The following is a 20,000-nucleotide window of genomic DNA, read 5'->3' on the forward strand; positions in this document are numbered from 1 at the left end:
GCGTTCGCATGGCAGCAGATCGATCCCCACCCTGAACTGTTTGTTTTAAGTAAATATATTTCCTAGTATCACTGAACAATATTCCTATACCGGACCGAGAGCGAACCGGGCTAGTACAGTGGTAACGTTTTTGCCTAGCGTACGCGTGGCAGCAGACCGATCCCCACCCGGAACTGTTTGTTTAAGCTGTTTACTGGGAAGGCCACTGACGTAGTTGGGCACCACAGTGGGAGGTTGGGCTTGCCCGGCTGACTTTCTGGTGAGCATCTATCCTGGTAAAACTGGAAGTTAAATCAGGTACCTTTAACCTTTAACACCCCAGTACCTAGAACAAACCGAGGCTGTACCTGTAGCGTGAATCAACCCTAAGGGGCCTGAAGCTGTAATTTATTCGCTTAAAGCTGGGCAGTACATGACTAAAACAATTTCTTTCCAGGTGTATAATAGAAGATCGAGGATCGCATTATATTCCTGGCCTTTTTTTATATTGTTTAAAAAGTAATAAATCTATACTCAATTTTTTTTTTTTTTTTAATGTGGTGCATTTATACTGACTCGCAGGGGTACCCTTTTAGCTGGGAAAAGTTTCCTGTTAGATGATTGGTTGGACAAAATAATTCTAACCAATCAGCTAGCTGGAAACTTTAGCTCGAAAAATTTCCTGCTAGCTGATTGGTTGGACAAAATAATTCTTAACCAATCAGCTAGCAGGAAACTTTAGCTGGAAAAACTTCCCTGCTAGCTGATGGGTTTGACGAAATAATTCTAACCAATCAGCTAGCAGGAAACTTTAGCTCGAAAAATTTCCTGTTAGCTGATTGGTTGGACAAAATAATTCTAACCAATCAGCTAGCAGGAAACTTTAGCTCGAAAAATTTCCTGTTAGCTGATTGGTTGGACTAAATAATTCTAACCAATCAGCTAGCAGGAAACTTTAGCTCGAAAAACTTCCCTGTTAGCTGATTGGTTTGACGAAATAATTCTAACCAATCAGCTAGCAGGGTAATTTTAGCTCGAAAAACTTTCCTGTTAGCTGATTGGTTTGACGAAATAATTCTAACCAATCAGCTATCAGGAAACTTTCCTGAGCTAAAAGGGCACCCTTACGAGTCGGTGCAAATGCATTCTAGTCAATCAGCTCGCAGGAAACTTTCCCGAGCTAAAATGGCACCCTTTCGAGTCAGTGCAAATGTGCCTCATTGAAAAAAAGAAATCGAGTATAGAACTACCTTTCTCCGATATGGTTCTCTAGTGGCAACTGACTTACCCATCCCTGCCCCTCTCTCTTTGTCTGTTGCAGGGCATTAAAAGATCAATAACAAGCTTGGAAGGTGGAACTTTAGGGTATGCAGAGATCATCGCCATTAAGGTGAGACAGACGTCGAAAGGAGATATAAAGGAATGAGCTTCGTTTCCCATCTTTTAACATTTGTGTTCTTTTCCTTATTTTTTGGTTTTTCTGTCTCGTTAAATGCCGAGTTTGAATCGCTGGGGTTTATTTTTGGGTGTGGATATGGGCCTTGCTGCTTGGCTTGTCTCTGTGTAGTCTTAGATTTTAATAGCTTTTGATTTTTGTTTAATGTCTGGTGTACATTTACTACAAATATTTTTGTTGCTTATTTTTTCTTTATTATTTTCCTTCATTGCTGCAGTGGATTGTTGTGGGAGAAAGCCTTAATTGTAAGTCAATCAGGTGGCCTACTGTAAAAGTTTTCTGCTTCTGCTATATAAAAAAAAAAATGTCCCTTTAGGAAAAAAACTTTATTAAAATTCAATCAGGTGGCCAATTGTAAAAGTTTCTGCTTCTGCTATGTAAAAAAAAAAAAATCGTCCCTTTAAAGAATACATTTGGACTGACAGGAAAATATATAAAGCGAACAGTTCTGGACTAAAATGTGTTGCCCATGTCTTGTTCTTTTGAACGATATGAATATAATTTATTAACGAAGAGGTTTTAAACCAATTATAAACGTTTTACTTAGGGAAAGATGAAGGTGAATCGTAGAGAGAGGAGACTATTAATGTTTACCTGATTATTAACACTGAGAAGGAGTTAGTTTAGCTGATTATCATCACTGAGACAGACTTGGTTTAGCTGATTATTAACAATGCGAGACTTAGCTTAGTGGATTATCAACTCTGAGACAGACTTAGTTCAGCTGATTTTCCACAGAGACAGACTTAGTTTAGCTGATTATCAACACTGAGTCAGGCTTAGTTTAGCTGATTATTAACAGAGACAGACTTGGTTTAGCCGATTATTGACACTGACACATAGTTTACTTAATTATTAACAGCGAGACAGACTTAGCTTAGCTGATTATTAATACTGAGACAGACTTGGCTTAGCCGATTATTATCACTGAGGATTAGTTTACTTGATTATTAACAGTGAGACAGACTTAGTTTAGCTGATTTTTAACGCAAACAGACTAGGATTACCTAATTACTAGCACTGAAACAGACTTGGTTTAGCTGATTATTTACACTGAGACAGACTTAGTTTACTTGATTATCAACACTGACAGACTTAGTTTACGTGATTATTAACACTGAGACGGACTTAGTTTACATGATTATTAACACTGAGACAGTCTTAGTTTAGCTGATTATCAACACTGAGTCAGGCTTAGTTTAGCTTATTATTAACACTGAGACAGACTTAGTTTACATGATTATTAACACTGAGACAGTCTTAGTTTAGCTGATTATCAACACTGAGTCAGGCTTAGTTTAGCTTATTATTAACACTGAGACAGACTTAGTTTAGCTGATTATCAACACTGAGACTTAGTTTACTTAATTATTAACACAGAGACCGACTCAGTTTACCGGATTATTAACACTGAGACAGACAGTTTACTTGATTATCAACACTGACAGACTTAGTTTACCTGATTATTAACACTGAGACAGACCCCTGGTTATTAACACTGACACAGACTCCTGATTATTAACGCTGTCACTGAATCCTGATTATTAACCCTGAGACAGAACTATCATTTCAATTCCATCTGGTTGACTTCAAGTTCGCTTCTCGCAACAATCCTACAATCGCAGCTGCCAAATAAAAATGACCACATCTCTTCCAGCCATTGGATAAACCTCATCAACACCTCGTCTACCCTTTGAGTTTTATTGTTAAACAATGAGTTTCTGTACACCGTATTTTTCTTCCCCTTTTTATTTGTGACGTCGATATGTTAATCGCTTTTATGTATCCAGTCCTGTCTCATATTTTGTTCAATTCTTCCTCACCTGTCTCTCAAGCGTCTTTGTAATGTTATGTATTTGTACATTGTATACTAATCTATCTGTAAATACATTAATTAATATGTTTTACTGTACAGGTTTTCTTCGGTGGAGGGATGTTTTTTGTTGTAGATATTAATTCGTATTTATTTTTCACAACATTAATCCTTGTGTAACAGCACTGATCTATTTCGGTACTCTTCCAATATGTGATCTACCGATCTGTTTTCATTCCAATATGTGATCTACGGAGTCGTTTTCAATCCAATATGTGATCTGCGGATTCTCTTTCATTCCAATATACGATCTACGGAGTTGTATTCATTCCAATATGTGATCTGCGGAGTCGTTTTCATTTCAATATGTGATCTGCGGAGTCGTTTTCATTCCAATATGTGATCTGCGGAGTCGTTTTCATTTCAATATGTGATCTGCGGAGTCGTTTTCATTTCAATATGTGATCTGCAGAGTCGTTTTCATTCCAATATGTGATCTGCGGAGTCGTTTTCATTTCAATATGTGATCTGCGGAGTCGTTTTCATTCCAATATGTGATCTGCGGAGTCGTTTTCATTTCAATATGTGATCTGCGGAGTCGTTTTCATTCCAATATGTGATCTACCGAGCTATTTTCATTCCAATATGTGATCTGCGCAGTCGTTTTCATTCCAATATGTGATCTGCGGAGTCGTTTTCATTTCAATATGTGATCTGCGGAGTCGTTTTCATTTCAATATGTGATCTGCAGAGTCGTTTTCATTCCAATATGTGATCTGCGGAGTCGTTTTCATTTCAATATGTGATCTGCGGAGTCGTTTTCATTCCAATATCTGATCTGCGGAGTCGTTTTCATTTCAATATGTGATCTGCGGAGTCGTTTTCATTTCAATATGTGATCTACCGAGCTATTTTCATTCCAATATGTGATCTGCACAGTCGTTTTCATTCCAATATGTGATCCGCGGAGTCGTTTTCATTCCTATGTGTGATCTGCGGAGTCGTTTTCATTCCAATATGTGATCTGCGGAGTTATACTCATTCCAATATGCGATTTACGGAGTTATGTTCATTCCAATATGTGATCTACGAAGTCGTTTATATTCCAATATGTGATCTGCGGAGTTATGTTCATTACAATATGTGATCTACGAAGTCGTTTTTATTCCAATATGTGATCTACCGAGTCGTTTTCATTCCAATATGTAATCTGCGGAGTTATATTAATTCCAATGTGTGACCTACGGAGTTATATTCATTCCAATATGTAACCTACGGAGTTATATTCATTCCAATATGGAATCTACGGAGTCGTTTTCATTCCAATATGTGATCTACGGAGTCTTTTTCATTCCTATATATGATCTACGGAATTGTTTTCATTCCAATATGTGATCTACGGAGTTGTATTCATTCCGATATATGATCTACAGAGTCGTTTTCATTCCAGTATACGATGTACGGAGTTATATTCATTCCAATATGTGATCTACGGAGTTATATTCATTCCAATATGTGATCTACGGAGTTTTTGTCATTCCAATATGTGATCTATGGAGTCGTTTTCATTCCAATATGTGATCTATGGAGTCGTTTTCATTCCAATATACGATCTACGGAGTCGTTTTCATTCCAATATACGATCTACGGAGTCGTTTTCATTCCATTATACGATCTACGGAGTCGTTTTCATTCCAATATACGATATACGGAGTCATTTTCATTCCATTATGCGATCTACGGAGTCGTTTTCATTCCAATATACGATCTACGGAGTCGTTTTCATTCCAATATACGATCTACGGAGTCGTTTTCATTCCATTATACGATCTACGGAGTCGTTTTCATTCCAATATACGATCTACGGAGTCGTTTTCATTCCATTATACGATCTACGGAGTCGTTTTCATTCCATTATACGATCTACGGAGTCGTTTTCATTCCATTATACGATCTACGGAGTCGTTTTCATTCCATTATACGATCTACGGAGTCGTTTTCATTCCAATATACGATCTATGGAGTCGTTTTCATTCCAATATACGATCTACGGAGTCGTTTTCATTCCATTATACGATCTACGGAGATATATTCATTCCAATATGTGATCTAAAGAGTTGTTTTTATCCCAATATGAAATATTCCGAGATGTATTCATTCCTATATATGATATACCGAGCTGTTTTTTGCTCCGCCGTGGCTCGCTTTGCTCGCAAAGAACAAAACAAAGAACATAGCTGCTCCTATATACTGGCAAGCGGTACGTTTAGTGCTGCGCTCGCTCGCCCCGTTGGTCTTCATTTCGCGGATATTTTTGTAAAACTTACTATTGGATTTTACGCACGATCTACTCGTAGATTACTATTATTATCATTATTACTAGCTAAGCTACAACCCTAGTTTGAAAAGCGGGATGCTATAGGCCCGGGGGCTCCAACAGGGAAAATAGCTAAGTGAGGAAAGGAAACAAAGAAAAATAAAATATTTTAAGAAGAGCAACAAGATTGAAATAGATATCTCCTATATAAACTATAAAAAAAATTTTAACAAACCAAGAGGAAGAGAAATAAGATTGAATAGTGTGCCCAAGTGTACCCTCAAGCAAGAGAACTCACATGCCATAACTAGCAGATCACTTGTCATAGATTGGTAGATCACATTGGAAGAGCACCCATATTTCTTTCCTTCCTGTACATGAGTAGGTTTTTCAGTACCTGTCCATGTGATTATTTTCTTTATTTCTTTCACTAACCATTCAAAATGTGTTGTTCTGTTTACGTTGTTTGTGTACTTGTATACTTTGTCCAGAAACCTAATCGTCTTATGTGTGTCAACACCTTGTCCTCGTCCCTGTGTATCGTCAGCCTAAAAAGAACAGCTTTTCGTGTTAAATACCTGTCATAATTTTGTGTTATTATGTGTCTATGAGTGATTCACCAGGGAACGCATCAAGTTTTTTTTTTTTTAGCCTTTTTTTTGCAACTGCTAACCTGTGAATGATTAGAAGATAGAACTATAAATCAAGTTTTTTAAGTGTTAATTTTTTGGTTAATAACGCCTGTTTTTGTGTTTTTCGCTTTTTTTAGGATGAAATCATTAGATTATAAATCCCCAAGGAACCACAAACTTAGATATGTGGCCAATTAACTCAAGAAGGACGATAAACAATAACAATTAAATTGTTTACAAAAACAAATTTTTGTTTATTGTAGAGATGTCGACCAAATTTCCCCCGAATATCTCAAGTTTGTGCAGTTCCCTAACGACTTTTGGCTACCTTCTCCCTTTACAGTTGTTTAATTTAATTATAAATATATTTATATTTTTTTTTTAGCTTTTCCGACCAAATTTCCCCAACCATTTCTTGTGTTTGCAGTTTCTGAACTAGTTTTTCTACCTTTGAAGTTATTTATTTTAATTCTAAAGGCATTTATAATTTTTTTTAGCTTTCTGACCACATTTCCGGACCAATTTCTTGTGTGTACACTTCCTAAACTACTTTTCCTACCTTTGCAGTTATTTGATTTAATTCTAAACGCATTTATAAATTTTTTATTTTTAGCTTTTCCAACCAAATTTCCCTAACCATTTCTTGTGTTTCCAGTTCCCGAACCCCTTCTGCTTTTTCCCTTTGCAGCTATTTAATTTTATTATAAATACATTTATAATTTTTTTTTTAGCTTCTCCGCCTCTTATCCTATTTATTTATTGTTTTAATTGACCTTATTTTGTTGCTGTCCTGACTTGTGAAATTTGTCTCTACAATGCTGTTGCAGGGGACTGCGGGCGGTGCCTGGGATTACATTGACTCAGATAGAATTATTACTATTAAAGTAAGTTTATTTTTCTGTTGCAAACCGATTTTCTTTCACCAAAACCGTTGGGTCGGTGAATGCGGTGCTCTACCCGGGTCTCAATTACTTATTTGCTATTGGTGGAGACGTACCTAATTGCTATTGGTGGAAAGATACTTTATTGTTATTGGTGGAGAGATACTTAATTGTTATTGGTGGAGAGATATTTAGTTGCTATTGGTGGAGAGATACTAAATTCTTATTGAGGGAGAGATACTTAATTGCTATTGGTGGAAAGAAACTTGATTGCTATTGGAGGAAAGATACTTAATTGTTATTTGTGAAAAGATACTAAATTGTTATTGGTGGAAAGATACTAAAATGATATTGAGGGAGAGATACTTAATTGTTATTGGTGGAAAGATACTTAATTGTTATTGGTGGAGAGATACTTATTTGTTATTGAGGGAGAGATACTTAATTGCTATTGGTGGAAAGATACTTGATTGCTATTGGAGGAAAGACGTGGATATAGATTTCTTAATTTTTATTGGTAGAAAGACCGGTATAAGTTTCATAATTGTTGTTGGTGGAAGGACATAGTTATAAATTTGTTAATTTTCATTGGTGGAAGGACAGGTATAAATCTCTTAATTTTTATTGGTGGAAAGACACGAGTATAAATTGCTAAATTTCTATTGGAGGAAAGACATGGGTATAAATTGCTGAATTTTTATTGGTGGAAAGACGTAGGTATGCATTTCTTAATTGTTATTGGTGGGAGGACATTGGTATAAATTGCTGAATTTTTATTGGTGGAAAGACTTGGGTATAAATTTTTTAATTTTTATTGGTGGAAAGACTTAGGTATAAATTTCTTAATTTTTATTGGAGGAAAGACAGGTATAAATTACTCAATTTCTATTGGTGGAAAGACGTAGGTATAAATTACTCAATTTCTATTGGTAGAAAGACGTAGGTATAAATTTCTTAATTGTTATTGGTGAAAAGAAAATTTATTCATTTGTATTAGGGTAAACACTGTTGATAATGAGAAATTTTCCAGTTTTTTTTTAATTTTCTAATGTATGCTGATTAACCAGGTGTTTCTGGGCAAAGATATATAGTCAATGAATAATACAACCATTATACAGTTATACAGTAGTAGATATTTGAACCTAGTAATACAGATGATTGTAATCCAAGGCTGGTGTATAAAATATATGCTAAAATTCTCATTTATTTATCTTTTTCTATTTTAAAATTTTCCAATGGGCTATTTGGGCTTAGTTGTGATATGGCTTGATTTTTTTTATTACATTTCAGTCTAAAAAAAAAAATATAATTATTCTCTATGTAAAAAATGTGCATGCAAAACTTTTATTTAGATTTTTTTTCGTATTTTGTGAATGGTAGATACCTAGACTCTGTAGAAATTATCTTTTTAATTCATATTTAGTTAGAAAATTTAATTAATTCATTTATCATTACTCATTTTTAAATTAATTTATATCATAAGCTTACTGTAGGTTCACCGCTCATAATAATAATTTTATGCAAAGAACATATTTTAATCAGTTGGTTTTTAAAGTTTATTTAACACTAATTATAGTATTGTGACTATCATTATAAACAGGTATTTACTCAGTAGAATTAATTTCCACTTTACCTTCATTGCATCATAGCAGTAGATTACATGAAAGTTATAAAAATTTATTAGTGTTATATCAGAAGATAATATTTCCCTCACTGACCTGGGTAGTGGAAACGTGTTAATTAAAAGTTAAATATTTTATCTATTCACCTGTGTAGTCATAATTCGTAAACTTTATGCAATATTCTGTTGCAAATTCTTTGCAAAGTTTAATGCCATTTAACAAGGTATTTAATTTATGATATGCAACTCAAACAGGTTTCTTTTCAAGTATCATAATTCGTAAACTTTATGCAATATTCTGTTGCAAATTTTTAGCAAAGTTAAATGCCATTTATCAAAGTATTTAATTTGTGATACGCAACTCAAACAGGTTTTTTTCAAGTATCATAATTCGTAAACTTTATGCAATATTCTGTTGCAAATTTTTTGCAAAGTTTAATACCATTTATCAAGGTATTCTTTTAGTGATACGCAACTTTTTAGCAAAGTTTCCTGCCATTTAACAAGGTATTCAATTTGTGATATGCAATTCATACAGGATTCTTTTAAAGTACGTATTTGTTAATGATTAATAATGAGGAATTCATGAACTGTACATTGATTATATTAACCTGAGATTCAGATTTCATTTGCTACTGCACTAAAGTAGATTTTGAAAATTCCATGTAGTAAAAGAGTAATTCGAGTTAAATTATTTAATTGAAAATTAATAAATATAAATTAATATTTATATAGTACTTTATGATGGCATTTACCCTTATTAAGTTATTATTGGACCAATATCGTTTGATTATACGAAAATTAGTATATTAATACTCCATCTTTTATTAATATCATGATGAATAACAATCAAAGTTATTCAATGTAAAATTTAGGTCATTCACTTAACACGCTTTTCCACCACCTATCCGTTGCCAATTTATTTATCCAATTAGTTATTTATACAATTTAATTATCCAATTAGTTATTAATTATCCAATTTATGTATCCAATTAGTTAGTTATTTATCCAATTTATTTGTCCAATTAGTTATTTATTTACCCAATTTATTTATCCAATTTATGTATCCAATTAGTTATTTGTTTACCCAATTTATTTATCCATTTAGTTATTTATCCAATTTGTTATTTATTTATCCAATTAGTTATTTATTTATCCAATTAGTTATTTATCCAATTTATTTATCCAATTAGTTATTTATCCAATTTATTTATCCAATTAGTTATTTATCCAATTTATTTATCCAATTAGTTATTTATCCAATTAGTTATTTATCCAATTAGTTATTTATCCAATTAGTTATTTATTTATCCAATTAATTATTTATTTATCCAATTAGTCATTTATTTATCCAATTAGTCATTTATTTATCCAATTTATTTATCCAATTAAACCAGAAATATATTAAATCTCACTAAATCTCACTTTCCAAAATATGTTTCTTATTAATAACAATTTCATTAGGGAGACCCCGGGAGCCCAGGTCCCCCGGGGGCGCCCGGCCCCAGTGGAAAGGACGGATTGCCTGGAATGGATGGGAGAGACGGTTACCCTGGGGAGATCGGTCCAGCTGGCGTACAAGGCCCTCCAGGGGTTGCTGGACCGTCTGGTCCACCGGGACCCCCCGGGCCCGAAGGACCACAAGGGGAGAGAGTGAGTACTAAGTCAGAGTTTTTCATTCATAAATCTTTTCATTCAACTTTTTTATTTTAAGATTTTAGTATTTATTCAATTTTCCTGTATTGTGTATAGATTAATGTGGGCTTTTTTTTTGTTAGTTTAATTTTATTGTTATTATAATTCTGTTCTAAAGATTATGGATATTAGTTTATAACTATAGTGCATTTCTTTTAGCGATGCATATTTGCACCGACTGGCAGCGGTGCCCTTTTAGCTCGGAAAAGTTTCCGGGTCGCTGATTGGTTGGACAAGATCATTCTAACCAATCAGCGATCAGGAAACTTTTCCGAGTCGCAGCGGTGCCCTTTTAGCTCGGAAAAGTTTCCGGATCGCTGATTGGTTGGACAAGATAATTCTAACCAATCAGCGATCAGGAAACTTTTCCGAGCCAAAAGGGCACCGCCGCGAGTCGGTGCAAATATGCCTCGCTAAAAGAAATGGACTATTATTGTTAATATATTTTTTATTTATGTTTATTTACCAGAGTGGTATTAGTATCCTGCTATTGATATATCCCCCAAATTGTTGTAATAATGCACTGCTTGATAACCCCCTTTTTTGTAATTTATACTAAGCTTTTGATATTTCTCTCACACATGCATCTGTCGAAGCCTCCTCCTTCCTGTGTGGACACACAACACTGACTATCTCTCTCTCTTTATATATATTATCTTGAAGAGGAAGAGTAACTAGAACTTGGTTTGACTGTCGTACATATTTTTAGAAAGTTGACTGACCTTTTGTATTTTTTCTCCCAGAGCTCATTAATATTCCTTAAGTTACGATTACTCCATTCTTCTATAAGAACCCATTAGTACATCCTTCTCCCAGAGCCCCTCACTACACGTAGTGTCAGATGTGTTATAATGGACAATACTTAAATTTACATAGCAGAAACGAGTGATTGGAAAAAAATGGCTCCTTTCATGTTTTGAGATGTAAGTTAAGGTTAAAGGTTAAAGGTCGCTCATAGATGGCAGAGGCAAGGGACAGATACATTGCCCTGTCAAGCAGGAAAATGCCCTAGAGACATCATATTACATATAATAAGTGTTAAAGGTTGAAGGCCGCTCATAGATGGCAGAGGCAAGGGACAGTGACATAGCCCTATCAAGCAGGAAAAAGCCCTAGAGACATCATATTACATATGATCAGCACCCAAGCCCCCTCCCCACGCAAGCTAGGACTAAGGAGAGCCAGGCACTGGCTACTGATGACTCAGTAGATAGACCTATAGGCTTCCTCAAACCCCCTATCCTTAACTCACAATGATGGTGAGGTTGCAGTGACCCTGGTCCTAGCTTTGGGTGGAGAGGGGTTTGGGCGCTGATCATATTTATATATGATCCGTCTGTAAGGCATTGTCACTGCCCCTTGTTTCTGTCATTCATGATCAGCCTTTAAACCTTTAAACCCCACAAAAACTGTTATATAGGATAATACAGTCACTGTCCCTTTCCTCCGCTATTCATGAGTAGCCTTTAAACTTAACAGAAACTGCTAATACAGAAAGACGACCTCAACACGATTTGACATCCAATTTTTTATACTGTGAATTATAAAGAAAATGGAGTAGCAATTCCCTTACTTGTCCTCACAGGTTCCGATTTAGATATTACATTTCGATTTAAATTAGATTGTTACAATGAATTATAAACAAAATGAAGTAGCAATCCCCTTGCTTGTCCTCACGGGTTCTGATTTAAATTTGATTCTATTTTGATTTAAATATATTTTAATGCGTTTTATGTGAAGCCATTCAAATCCGCAATCACTCGTTTCCGTCATGCAACTCCCGACCTGCCATACAAAACAAAAGCTAATCTCCCATGTGCCTTTACATGTTTTGCTCCTGCTTTCCTGAATGTCAATATATTGGCCATCGTTATGTTGTGAATGGTGATGATGATGATGATGATGGTCCAGGGGTTTCGAGGGCTGATGGGGATCCCTGGAATGGACGGTCTTCCAGGACCGATTGGACCTGCTGGAATACCTGTGAGCAATGTTCTGTCATTCTCTTGCGGTGATTGGTTACTGTAAACAAAGACATTTTTAGCTGGAAACTGTCTGATAGGAAAATCCCTTTAGAATTTTGTATTATTACTGCAGAAATACTCTGATTAAACAAAGACATTTTTAGCTGGAAACTCTGATTAAACAAAAACATTTTTAGCTGGAAACTCTGATTAAACAAAGACATTTTTAGTTGGGACTGTCAGATAGGAAAATCTCTTCAAAGACATTTTTAGGTGGAAACTGTCAGGAAAATCTTTTCAAAGACATTTTTAGCTGGAAACTGTCAGATAGGAAAATCTCTTTAGAATTTTGTATTATCACCGCAGAAATACTCTGATGAAACAAAGACATTTTTAGCTGGAAACTCTGATTAAACAAAATAATTTTTAGCTGGAAACTCTGATTAAACAAAGACATTTTTAGTTGGGAACTGTCAGATAGGAGGCTCTTTTTAGAATTTTGTATTATCACTGCAGAAATACTCTGATTAAACAAAGACATTTTTAGCTGGAAACTGTCAGGAAAATCTTTTCAAAGACATTTTAGCTGGAAACTGTCAGATAGGAAGCTCTTTTTAGAATTTTGTATTATCACTGCAGAAATACTCTGATTAAACAAAGACATTTTTAGCTGGAAACTGTCAGGAAAATCTTTTCAAAGACATTTTAGCTGGAAACTGTCAGATAGGAAGCTCTTTTTAGAATTTTGTATTATCACTGCAGAAATACTCTGATTAAACAAAGACATTTTTAGCTGGAAACTCTGATTAAACAAAGACATTTTTAGCTGGAAACTCTGATTAAACAAAAACATTTTTAGCTGGAAACTCTGATTAAACAAAGACATTTTTAGTTGGGAACTGTCAGATAGGAGGCTCTTTTTAGAATTTTGTATTATCACTGCAGAAATACTCTGATTAAACAAAGACATTTTTAGCTGGAAACTGTCAGGAAAATCTTTTCAAAGACATTTTTAGCTGGAAACTGTCAGATAGGAAGCTCTTTTTAGAATTTTGTATTATCACTGCAGAAATACTCTGATTAAACAAAGACATTTTTAGCTGGAAACTGTCAGGAAAATCTTTTCAAAGACATTTTTAGCTGGAAACTGTCAGATAGGAAGCTCTTTTTAGAATTTTGTATTATCACTGCAGAAATACTCTGATTAAACAAAGACATTTTTAGCTGGAAACTCTGATTAAACAAAGACATTTTTAGCTGGAAACTGTCAGATAGGAAAATACCTTTAGAATTATTTAATATTATTGTAGAAATACTCTGATGAAACAAAGACATTTTTAGCTGGAAACTGTCAGATTATAAAATCTCTCAAGAATTTTGTATTATCACTGCTGAAATACTCTGAATAAACTAAGACATTTTTAGCTGGAAACTGATTAAACAAAGACATTTTTAGCTGGAAACTCTGATTAAACAAAGACATTTTTAGCTGGAAACTCTGATTAAACAAAGACATTTTTAGCAGGAAACTGATTAAGCAAAGACATTTTTATCTGGAAACTGATTAAACAAGGAAATTTTTAGCTGGAAACTGATTAAACAAAGACATTTTTAGCTGGAAACTCTGATTAAACAAAGACATTTTTAGCTGGAAACTGTCAGGTAGAAAAATCCCTTTAGAATTATGTATTATCACTACAGAAATACTCTACGAGTATATGAATATCCTTGCTGTACAGTGTATAGTGTAATATTAAATCTTATACCAAGTTATAAACCTTTTTCTTAATAGTGTGGTGTAGGTTAGGAAAGCACATCTCGCATTTCGCATAGAAATTTTGAAAAAAGAAATGTTAAATTAACTTCAGGGACTTTTATAGTTCTTTTGATAACAGTTTCTCTTTACATTCATTATTGATTATTAAAAGTGTAATTTTACCAATTAATTTGAGTTAGGATAAAGAGAATTAACCCATTTTTACTGATATGCCATCCCAACAACCACTTTGAGCAGAAAATTGGAAGGTTCTTTTAAGTAAATTAAACATGTTACGTACACATCTTTCCTGAAATCTTTTATTATTTTAACAATTTCAATAAAAAAAAAACATTTATAAAAAATCTGTAAAAAAGGATTTTTAAACATTTCAATAGAGAAAAAAAGTAATTTTTATAAATTTCAATATAGAAAATTAATTATTTCTAAATATTTCAGTACGAAAAAGGATTTTTAAACATTCCAATAGAGAGAGAAAAAAAAACATTTTCAAACATTTCATAGAGAAAAAAAAAAGCATTTTGAAAAATTTAAAATGAACATTTTTTTTAGTTGTGTAATGCTGTTGATATTGAAAAAAATTTTTCCATCCAAATATAATTATATTTTCTTTACGAAACTGCTCTAAATATGCGACATGCGAAATATGCTTAGTATAATGCTATATATTTTGAAAATATTTTCTACATCGCTTTGAGCTTTCTCAGCCTCATTTTATATATGAAAAGAAAACACTATTGTTATTAGTCGAACTGTGATGAGATTCAATACGTATTATTATTGTTATTATTATTATTGTTATTATTATTATTATTATTATTATTATTATTATTATTATTATTATTATTATTATTACTAGCCAAGCTACAACCCTAAAATAGTTTTTTTTTAATATACAAAACAGTTAAATTACTTTTGAAATCAAGATTTGACATTCATTATTATTATTATTATTATTACTATCCAAGCTACAACCCTAGTTGGAAAAGCAAGATGCTATAAGCCCAGGGGCTCCAACAGGGAAAAAATAGCCCAATGAGGAAAGGAAATAAGGAAATAAATAAATGAATAAATGACAACGTTCTGTTTTCATAGATATAAACTTATTTCAATAGTGTTTTGTTTCCAGTAGATAATTAGTATTGAACGAGCTTCCTATTAATCATAAAAGCGATAATGCTGTTCGTAAGAGATTTTGGGCTCCTGTGAGAAAGAACTTTTCAAGTTATCGTAAATAATAACAGATTTCTCTGTTGCTTAGAACTATGCTAGACAGTGAACACAATATACGAAATGTATTTACTTCCATTGCTTGCTGTCTCAAACCAAGTGATCAAAAATGTATTTATAGTTAGAAATCACCATAAAAACTATACTTTAGACACAATTACTGTCTATTATGCTTACTGTCTCAAATTATTAATAGAAAAAAACTTATCAGAAATGTATTTATTTATAGTTAGAAATCCCCTTAGGAAAACTATACTTTAGACACACTTCTTTAGACACACTTACAGTCTATTATAATGGTTAGAAAAATATATTTACCTCCATTACTTAGTCTTAAATTATTGATAGAAACCAACTTATCAGAAATGTATTTATAGTTAGAAATCACTTTAGAAAAACTATACTTTAGACACACTTCTTTAGACACACTTACAGTCTATTATTCTTACTGTCTCAAATTATTAATAGAAACAAACTTATCAGAAATGTATTTACAGTTAGAAATCACCATAAAAAACTATACTTTAGACACACAGTCTATTATAATGGTTAGAGAAATGTATTTACTTCCATTACTTAGTTTTAAATTATTGATAGAAACAAACTTATCAGAAATGTATTTACAGTTAGAAATCACCAAAGAAAAACTATAATTTAGACACACTTACAGTCTATTATAATGATTAGAGAAATGCATTTACTTCCTTTACTTACTGTCTCAAATTATGTATAGAAACCAATCATCAGAAATATATTTACAGTTAGAAATCACCAAAGAAAAACTATACTTTAGACACACTTACAGTCTATTGCAATGGTTAGAGAAATGTATTTACTTCCATTACTTAGTCTTAAATTATTGATAGAAACCAACTTATCAGAAATATATTTACAGTTAGAAATCACCTCAGAAAAAACTATACTTTTAGACACACAGTCTATTATAATGGTTAGCGAAATGTATTTACTTCCATTACTTCATCTCAAAATATTGATAGAAACAAACTTACCAGAAATGTATTTATAGTTAGAAATCCCCTTAGGAAAACTATACTTTTAGACACACAGTCTATTATAATGATTAGAGAAATGTATTTACTTCCATTACTTAGTCTTAAATTATTAACAGAAACAAACTTATCAGAAATGTTTTTATAGTTAGTAAATCACCATAAAAAACTATACTTTAGACACACTTCTTTAGACACGCTTATAGTCTATTATTCGTACTGTCTCAAGTTATTGATAAAAACCAAATTATCAGAAATGTATTTACAGTTAGAAATCACCTTAGAAAAATTATACTTTAGATACACTTCTTTAGACACACTTACAGTCTATTATTCTTACTGTCTCAAATTATTGGTAGAAACCAATTTATCAGTAATTTATTTATAGTTAGAAATCACCATAGAAAAACTATACTTTAGACACACTTACAGTCTAGTATAATGGTTAGAGAAATGTATTTACTTCCATTACTTACTGTCTCAAATTATTAATAAAAACAAACTCATCAGAAATATATTTATAGTTAGAAATCACCATAGAAAAACTATATTTTTAGACACACTGTCCATTATTCTTACTGTCTCAAATTATTAATAGAAACAAACTTATCATAAATGTATTTATAGTTAGAAATCCCCTTAGAAAAACTATACTTTAGACACACTTCTTTAGACACACTTACAGTCTATTATAATGATTAGAGAAATATATTTACTTCCATTACTTAGTCTTAAATTATTGATAGAAACCAGTCATCAGAAATATATTTACAGTTGGAAATCACCATAGAAAAACTATACTTTTAGACACACCTACAGTCTATTATAATGGTAGACATTGCCAAAACTAATACATAATCTCGTACCCCCTTGCCCTTGCCCCAGGGTGTCGCTGGAACTAAGGGCGTGGCCGGGCTCCCAGGACCGCCTGTAAGTTCGTCTTTTACATGCACCTTTCAAAACTAATACTGTACAGTAGATGTCTGTAGTTGTCTCATTAAATTTCTGTACATTTCATGCTCTGTTCGGTTGTACTAACGAGTAACCAGCGAATGGTATATCCGGTTTCATTGTATTTTCATTATGTGGATAAGTTGTAGGAAAAATGTACAGTAGGTCTCTGTAGTTGTCTCATTACATTTCTGTACATTTCATGCTCTGTTCGGTTGTACTAACGAGTAACCAGTAAATGGTATATCCGGTTTCACTGTATTTCCATTATGCGGATACGTTATAGGAAAAATGTACAGTAGGTCTCTGTAGTTGTCCCTCATTAAATATCTGTACATTTTATTGTCTTCTCTTTTCATTATGTGAATCAGTTGTAGGAAAATTTTTTAAGATTAACTTAGGTATGAGTTTTAATGTCTGTATTTTGATACTAATTGATTGGCTATAGGAATTCTCTTGTCATAACTATCTTCAGCTTAGGTTTTTACGATGATATGTAGAGACCAAAATAATATCTATCATTCAGTTGTTCACCATTTATACTGTACCAACCGTGTGTCACACGATCGTACATTGTTCATTTTGTGCTTGTATCTTCGCTCTCCCCTCCCACTTAAAAGAGCCTGAATAAACATGCCTGTTTTTCTCACCAGTAACGGTGTCGATTTTGAACAGGAAATTTCTTGTTGCTTTGAGCTTTTGTATATAAAGGAGAGTGTTCTATATTAAACTCACTCAGTTGCTTTCATCCTGTCTTAGAGTCACAACCTTCTCTCGGCTCGTCACAATACTTGGAACCCATTTAGGCATTACGTAATTGTCTCGTCACAGCTATCTTCAGCTGAGGTTTATACGATGATATATAGAGACCAAGATAGACGAATAATTGATAATCAGAGGTTTATCTTGGTCAGCCAATTTGGCGTTGGCTGGTATAACTTAAGTTTATACTATCGAAGCCAGTGGAAACACCTGAGGGGTTGGTGGAAACACCCAAGGTCCCACCGGTGATGAAGTGTGGGACAGAGGTAGATGGAGAAAGCTGACCAGAAACATCGACCCCACATAGAAGTGGGAAAAGATGTAGACAAAGAAGAAGAAAGCCAAATAGGAGTGAGCATTCGTGAAACTGTGTTCAGAAGAATTTTAATTTCTATATGCTTAAAGGTTTATGGAAGAATCAAACATTATTTTCCATATATGTGTTTTATCAGTTAGGTAGAAATGGCGTAGAATTAATTCTTTACTGTCACTTGAAAACCATATAAAAGTGAGCAATCATGAAAGTGTTGTCAGAGGAATTTTAATTTTTCGATGCTTAAAAGTTTATGGGAGAACCAAACATTATCTTCCATATAAATGAGAAAACGGATTTTGAGCGAAGCGAAAAATCTATTTTGGGTGAGATGGCCATGTCGTCCTGATGGAAGGTTCCTATAGGTAGCTTTCTAAGGGATATTTTGCGATATCCTTAAGAGAAATTGTAAGGATATTCGTGCCAGGAGTTAGAATTCTGGAGACCTAAAGGTCAATTCTCTGGGAATATTCACTGTAGCCAAATATCCCTTAGAAAGCTACCTATAGGAACCTTCCATCAGGACGACATGACTTGAGCCCAAAAATGTATTTGATTAATGTGACATGAATTCTTAGACTGGAAATCTGTATGGGACTATATTTTATCATAGGTTGGTAGACTTACTAAACATGTTTTTGTCTGGTGTTACTAATATTATGTCGGACTGTTCAGAATGTGTCATTGTTGGAGTGTTTGTAATGGTGGTGATTAGAAGTAGAAAGTAGCACTGACTGACTTTTTAATAAGGCCAAGGACACATTACTAACCGTACTACTACCCTACAGTCAATTCTTTTTAGTGAGGCAGATTTGCACCGACTCGCAGGGGTGCCCCTTTTAGCTCTGAAAAGTTTCCTGACCGCTGATTGGTTGGACAAGATAAGTCTAACCAATCAGATAGCAGGAAACTTTTCTGAGCTAAAAGGGCACCGCTGCGAGTCAGTGCAAATGTGCCTCATTAAACAAAATTGTGTATAGTTAGCTGTATTTTGCCCCATAATCTTGATGCAGTAGACACTAACTTGCTATGGTGGGTAACATTGAAAATACAGTAATGTATTTTGTAAGGTGATATTTAAATATGTTGTTTGCTAACTTTTCCTTTTGTATGAAATGTCTTGTGATTTTACCAAGTTAATTTTCCTGAATATTTTGCTTTAGTTTAAAGAGGCTGATTTATCAAATTGAGTTGTTAAAGGTTCTGTAATAAATTGAATACCTTAGAGTATCACTTAGCTGTGGAAACGTCATAGACTCGCCATTTATATGCTCCGAGTTCGAGCCACACTCAGAGCTTGGTAGTTTCTTCAATGAACACAACCTTACTATCCCTGTAAGCCAAGCCTGTAGCAGCTATTAGCAGCCATTGCCTGGCACCCTCTGGCCCTAGCTTGTGTGGAAATTTCGGGCTTTCGAATATTTTATGACAGTGTAGTGGTCTGCCTCCTTAACTCCTCCACTCACGAGGTACCTTTAAATCCAGGCTTTCAGATTGTAACATAAATGAAAACAGTTTTCATAATAATTCAATGAGTAATACTTACTCATTGTTTATTACTGTCCCATGAATTCATATGAATCAAATGGCATGCTGTGA

The 20,000-nt window shown here is 33.6% G+C and overlaps 1 protein-coding gene across 1 annotated transcript in view; it reads left to right on the top strand.

The window, feature by feature from the left end:
• The window catches only part of LOC137651835 (collagen alpha chain CG42342-like), a 141,761-nt gene that overhangs the window by 31,642 nt on the left and 90,119 nt on the right, over nucleotides 1–20,000 (top strand). Inside the window, exons 6-10 of the mRNA XM_068385056.1 lie at nucleotides 1,301–1,369; nucleotides 7,025–7,081; nucleotides 10,164–10,352; nucleotides 12,306–12,377; nucleotides 17,261–17,305. Of these exons, the coding sequence (XP_068241157.1) occupies nucleotides 1,301–1,369; nucleotides 7,025–7,081; nucleotides 10,164–10,352; nucleotides 12,306–12,377; nucleotides 17,261–17,305 (432 nt within the window). The remainder of the gene's footprint in view (nucleotides 1–1,300; nucleotides 1,370–7,024; nucleotides 7,082–10,163; nucleotides 10,353–12,305; nucleotides 12,378–17,260; nucleotides 17,306–20,000) is intronic.

The sequence above is a fragment of the Palaemon carinicauda genome, chromosome 13, assembly GCF_036898095.1.
Source record: "Palaemon carinicauda isolate YSFRI2023 chromosome 13, ASM3689809v2, whole genome shotgun sequence".
NCBI classification, from domain to species: Eukaryota; Metazoa; Arthropoda; class Malacostraca; order Decapoda; family Palaemonidae; genus Palaemon; species Palaemon carinicauda.